The 6,353-nt window shown below is 43.5% G+C and overlaps 1 protein-coding gene across 1 annotated transcript; it reads left to right on the top strand.

Moving 5' to 3' along the window:
• The first annotated feature begins 255 nt into the window (after positions 1-255).
• ZBED2 (zinc finger BED-type containing 2) lies at positions 256-864 on the top strand. The gene has a single exon (XM_060297566.1). The coding sequence runs from the start codon at positions 256-258 to the stop codon at positions 862-864; it is 609 nt and encodes a 202-aa protein (XP_060153549.1).
• Positions 865-6,353: the final 5,489 nt, after the last annotated feature.

Genomic DNA, 6,353 nt, shown 5'->3' with positions numbered 1-6,353 from the left:
TTTCTGGGCCAGCCAAGGAGGGATCAGTATGTATCCAGGTCATGGAGGGAATGTACAGGAGGGCCTCCGGGGCCATTTTGCTTGGCTCTGATGCACCCTTACTCTCCAGTGAAGCAGAAAGGAAACATCACACCACCCAGGTGTGGCCAGCCTTTGACCATTATTGCAAATCCCCAAGAGTCACCACAGTCCCTTGCCAAGTACACTTTTAGCCTTAGAGACTTTTGGAAAGGAAAGCTGTAAAGAAGAGACAGGATGAGGTGGGAAGAGGAGGAAGGAGAGGGAACCAGGATAAAGGCAAAAGGGGACTTAGAAGTGAAGGAGGAGGAGATCAGTGAGACGGGAGGACCGGTCGGCCCTTTTGCGGGTACCACACCCACCCCGATGCCCCACAACAAGGGGACTTGGTTTTCCGAGGCCTGGGAGTATTTCCCCCTGGCCCCTGCCTGTGCTGGTCACCACCCCAACCCATACACCACCTGCCGCCTGTGTGGCGGGCAGGTGGGCCGTGGCCCTGGGGTGAACGTGGGCACCACAGCCCTGTGGAAGCATCTGAAAAGCATGCACAAAGAGGAGCTGGAGAAGGGTGGCCATGGTCAGGCCGGGCAGCGCCAGGACCCCAGGCTTCAAGGGCCGCAGCTCCCCACAGGCATTGAGGGCAACTGGGCCAGGATCCTGGAGCAGGCCAGCCAAAGAAAAAAGGAGGCACTTAGGAGGGAGAGGGCAGTGGAAAGGAGAGAGCGAGCCCTGGACGAGGTGGAAAGGGCCATCCTGGAGATGAGGCGGACGGTGAGGGCTGAGAAGAAGGCCTGCCAGAGGGACAAAGACCAGCCCACAGCAGCTCATCCCTTGCATTTTGTTTAAACAGGGCTTGGGGGATTCTATTCTGAGAACACTGACTTTAGACCCGTAGCAAAGAAGGCCATTTTAGTTCCAGTTCTAATATATAGCAAAGTGGCTTAGTGGGATTTTGTTTTTAACAGAAAGAGAGCATAGTGTGGTTAATCTCAGCAGGTCTGAATTGGCCAAATGCTTGTCTATAAGGTTCCTTAGAGCTGTATTCACCAAAAGTTTAAAACATACTAACTAAAGAGAAATGTCGGTTCGCCACCATGGGTATTGTGGGTTATTTGGGAGCAGAATGTACCAGCCTGTCAGCACTGATGAGTGAAAATAATGGGATTTATGCCTAGCATTTGGTTTTGGTGGAATTGAAGGTTTTGATGGTTGAGGCTGGTTGGGTGGCTGGAATATGCCTATGCGACCAGCTCACTCTTGAGAGCCCACCATGAACACAGATTAGGCTTCCTGGGAGAGAGGTGTTTGCACACATGCTGGTGTTGATTTGAGAACTGGATACAAAGCTTGTTCTGTGGGACCCAGCAGTGGAAGGACAAAGAAACCTGAGCCTGAGATCTCCAGACCCTTCTGATGTATATCTTTCTCCCATTATTGCCATGCTTATATTAAAGCTGTTTCATTAATATAGCCTGTCTGAATCCTGTAAGTCTCTCTCACAATCTAACACATAAGTAATTAATGCATAATTAGCACAGAGAAAAGTAAAGACTTTTCAACTCACTTGAATTAAACATTAAGAATAGAGGATATATATTAAAGCATAATTTGATTTCATTTTAAGCTCTGTTAAAGGAGGAGTATGTGAGGAAGAGATGAAAGAACCTCAGAAAGAAAAAGAAAAAGAAAAAGGAGGAGAGATTGGGGTATATTAGGAGAAATAAAGAACAGAGGCAGAAAACCAAAAAAGAAACAGGGATAGAGAAGAAATGTGAAGATAAGAGAGACAGTTCCCTAGAGAAAATTCACCATGGAAAGGTAGGAGACCTTGACTGTCTGAGAGAGTGAAGGACAGAGAACATGTTCTTAGCTTCTGAGGTCAATTTTAATGAGTTAAGTAGCTTTTGTTTTGTCCCCGCATACCACACAGACCACTCATTCATTTGAGCAGTAGGTTTCAGATTATATTCCTCTTTAAGATACTAACTGCATGCCAATGCCTTGTTCTCCGATTTTTTAAGAGCTGTTCATCTTTAAATATTTAGAGATGCTTTGAGAAAAGGGATCCAGCAGTCCATATGGAGAGGAAAATGCCCTGGGCTGCTGAGGATATGCTTAAAATATTAACTCAGGAGTAGAATAAAATCAAACTAGAAACTACTCTGGCCTTTGTGCTGGAGCTGACTTGTTTCGGATGATTCCTGTAGAACCTATTATTTATTTTTAAAACTGCATTGGGGGCTTCCCTGTTGGCGCAGTGGTTGAGAGTCCGCCTGCCGATGCAGGGGACACGGGTTCGTGCCCTGGTCCGGGAAGATCCCACATGCCGCAGAGCGGCTGGGCCCGTGAGCCATGGCTGCTGAGCCTGCGCGTCCAGAGCCTGTGCTCCGCAACGGGAGAGGCCACAACAGTGAGAGGCCCGCGTACCGCAAAAAAAACCAAACCAAACAAAACAAAACTGCATTGGGAGTGGGGAAGAGGGCATGGTGAGAGCGGGGGAAGACAAGAGGAGACAAAGCCAGCATTTCATCTTGTAGACAGCCATGTCCCTAAAGCAGACAAGATCCTGGTATAATAATGGTGTCTTGCCTTATTCGGTCCCCACCTATGTGGCTCCTTTTAACTGCTGTTCTTAGACATGTCAGCAGCTCTAACAGTCAGATCTGTCTTCCCTGTGAGCTGTTTGTGAAAAGACACAAGTCCAAACACCAGGCTTGTGAAAAACCCAGGCTGCATTGCAGTCCTGCAATCCCCTTTTTTCTAGAAACCTGCCTGATATTAAAGCTTTCACTTTCCTTATGGTTTCCCCCCGGGGGTGTGATGCCCCTTTTAGGACCCTTTCCATCTGTGGTGAAAGCTCAGGGGCTCAGGGGCTCACTGCTGCAAATGATGATGGCGGCTGGGAGTCACACGGCTGGAGATTTGGACTCAGAATCTTAATGTGCTACAAAAGATGCTATGAGAGGAAAAAAAGGTTGCAATATCTAATCTTAAACACACACACACACACACACACACACACACACGCACACACACACAGGAAATGGAGCTTAAGAAGGTCAAGGAATGCACAAAACTCAGGCTTTGCAAAACCCAAATTAAATAAACAGAAACAATCAAATTCTGTAAATAGCTACTGGAGATGTCCTGCTAAACTCTGATGTTTTGCTTTTAGATTACAGTGACTTTTTTCCATGGGTCTTATTATTTTAACCTCTCTTCCTTTTTAGGCATTTCAATCCCACCTGCTTTTGTTTCCTACGTTTCACACGTGAGGTAGTTTTGTTTTTTGTTTGTTTGTTTTGTTTTTTTAGTTTTTTTCCTAAATTTTGTAAAACATAATAGAGAGTGACAAGGACAGGACCCACGGAGATGATCTAGTAAAAGCACAGGCAGGAAAAAGACACACATGTGGCTCGTGGAAAGACCGCCCTGCTGAGTAAACTAGAGTTTTCGTGTATCTCTCCTGTGCTTTCTTTTGCTGCATCATCAGAGTAAGGGGTATAGAGGGCCAGGGGCTGTGGCCGAGGGACTCTTCGGCCCAGCGTCTCTTGCTCTAGAGCAAAAAGCTGCTACATGGGGGGCCCTGAAGTTTACGTTAAAGACTCTTTCTTTCCATGGAGCTGTGGAGGTGAGGCTGTGTGCCATGCTGGAGCCCTGGCAAAGCCGAGCCCTTGGAAACACACAAGAACACGACATCCATAGGGGTGACACTCTCTGTGGACATCCCTAGCATGTCTAAGCCTGAAAGGCAACATTGATAGAATAATCTGGGGGCTTTTCTATTCTACAGGAAAGCTAAATTAACCATAAGCTTTAGTAATTTTAACTAGTAACACTGGAAGACACAGTTCACAGCTGACCAAACCCCTATTGTTCTAACACTTAGGGCTGCTGGTGCAGTGAACATGTAGCGCCTAGTAAGCATCAATACATGCATGTTGACTTGGTTAATTTTTAAGAGATGAAGGGAAGAGGGTAGGAAATTACCATTACTGAGCACTAATGGTTGCCAGATAGTAGATAGTTTGCATACAGGTCTCTCATTTGGTCCGTATGTCACCATTGTGAGGTTGGTATCATTGTCCCTGTTCATTGATGAGGAATCTAATCTAATCTAATCTAATCTGGTCCAAGGCCCAGAGTTAATAGTGAAGGAGGAGAATTCAGACCCAGGTTCATCAGATTCCACAACCTATCTTGTTGTGTTTTTTCATTAACTCCCACTGTCTCTAAGAATCAATCACATAGCAGATTTATGAATATTCATGCAGAGGAAGGAAGAAGTGAAAGAGAGTGAGTGATAAGTAGTGGGAAGGGAAGAAACATTTCTGAGACATCCACTCTGTGCTGCGTACTCCATTACTGTGCAGAAATCGAATGCACCTAAGAACCCTGTGTAATACTGATTATGATCCCAGTTTTGGAGATGAGTTAGTTGGGACTCATAGAGCTTAACTACTAGATGAGGCTATGTTGCTAAGTAGGTGGTTGAATTAGGATTTGACCTTAGTTCTGTCTGCCCCTAAAGATGATCTCCTTCCGTTATGCCATCCTGCCTGGGTACAGGCATGCTAAATTCTCATCCCACCTCTGCCCTTCATTAGTGGCTCAGCCAGTGGCTTAGCCTCTCCAGGCCCCGATTTCTCATCTGTGAAATAACAAGATGTTCTACCTATTTCAGAGGCTTATTGGGAGCATCACGTGATAAAAGCACGTGAAAGGGCTTTGAAGAGTTAATAAGTTATTAAAAATATAATTGGGATTATAAGAATATCAGAGTGAGGAATTACCAACGTTTGTCAAGGTCTTAAAGGATCCACAGACAAGCTGTGTCCTGTAGCTGGTTATGTGGAGTTGGTGATTCCACACCAACTAATTCCAACTAATTCCCCAGGAAGGAAAGTTCTCTGGTTTTTCTAGTCAGTGCCCAGGGAAGCATGGGTACAGAAGAGAAAATCTGATGACACGTAAGACAAAGTCCTTTTCTTTTTAAACTGGAATTCTTGGATCCAACCTTGTGGTTCTATATCTGGATTGAGTCCTTGTTACCTATAAACATTGGCCCAAGAACCTACAAAAAAATCCTGATAAGAAACAAAACACCTACCAAACATTATATCATTAGATTATTTATTTTACTTAAACTATTGAAATGCAGTCCACTAATAAACTTGAAAATTAATTGTGGCAGAACAAAAAAATGGAAACCTTTCCTATGTACTTGGGACTATAATAACAATGAATCTAAGAGACTAATTCATAAAATCAAAAGACTTGGACAATATACTCATCTAAAACCACACCACAGAGCCTGAGCTATGATCTGAATGCAGCTGTCAAATTACATGACTGATATTCAGTGAAAACATGACAACAAATCATAAGTTATTTAATGTTCTTGGGGCTAGAAGAAACTGGAATATAATTTTCTCTCATCCCATCTAACAGGAAATGTTTGAGAATTAAGAAGAATATTTATTTTACTTGGGATTTTGAAAAGTTTCAATGAAGCCATAATGCCATAAGACAGCTGATCAACACACGTTAGTAGTAATAACAACAAAACGCTTATTGAGTCCTTAATATATACCAAACAATATACCAAGAATTTTTCATGGATTATTTCATTTAATTCCTAAAAACAACAACAACGTGCTGATACCCTCCTTACCCCCTTCATATAGATGGGAAAACTGACTACAAAGGTGTGAAGTAATTAGTTCAAGGTCACAGCCAGCAAGAGGAAGAGCTGGGAAATAAGCCCAGATCCCAGAGACTAGAGGCTGGGAACTACCTACAAGAATTTGAAGTCAGAGGGGCCTATTCTAATTTCCTTTTTCTCCTCCCCTTCCTTTTACTGCCTAAGAAATAGCCAGGGCTCTGAATGAGTTCAGAAGGGTACATTTCCTCTTGTCACTTAAAAATAAAAACACTAGGAAAGCTGGTATAGGAAATGAATTAGAACAAATTAAACGTCAAAGGATGAGCAAAAACCTCATTCTTACAACAGGATTCACACTGCTTTCTGCCCTACTTTTCCTTCACTATCTACTTCAACATTTATTAAACAGAAATTTAAACAATTGAGACAATTTTTCCAGGAAACTTAAGGACTAAGGATCACAAGATAACATGTTCTGAGAGCCCTAAGTCAGAAAATAAGGATTCCCATTTGGGTTCTAGAGTCAACTCAGCTTTCCTTCATTCCCACCAGAAATTAATTGGAATAAGGTCCTCTGAGAAACATTCTGAGCAATGATGCAAACTGACACACACTGGCATAATTATGCTGTTGATTTTCAAAAACTCTAACGTGACTCACCTCTCCGAAG

The sequence above is a fragment of the Globicephala melas genome, chromosome 4 (genome assembly GCF_963455315.2).
Source record: "Globicephala melas chromosome 4, mGloMel1.2, whole genome shotgun sequence".
Classification (NCBI taxonomy): domain Eukaryota; kingdom Metazoa; phylum Chordata; class Mammalia; order Artiodactyla; family Delphinidae; genus Globicephala; species Globicephala melas.
This window is presented reverse-complemented; position numbering and strand designations above follow the sequence as displayed.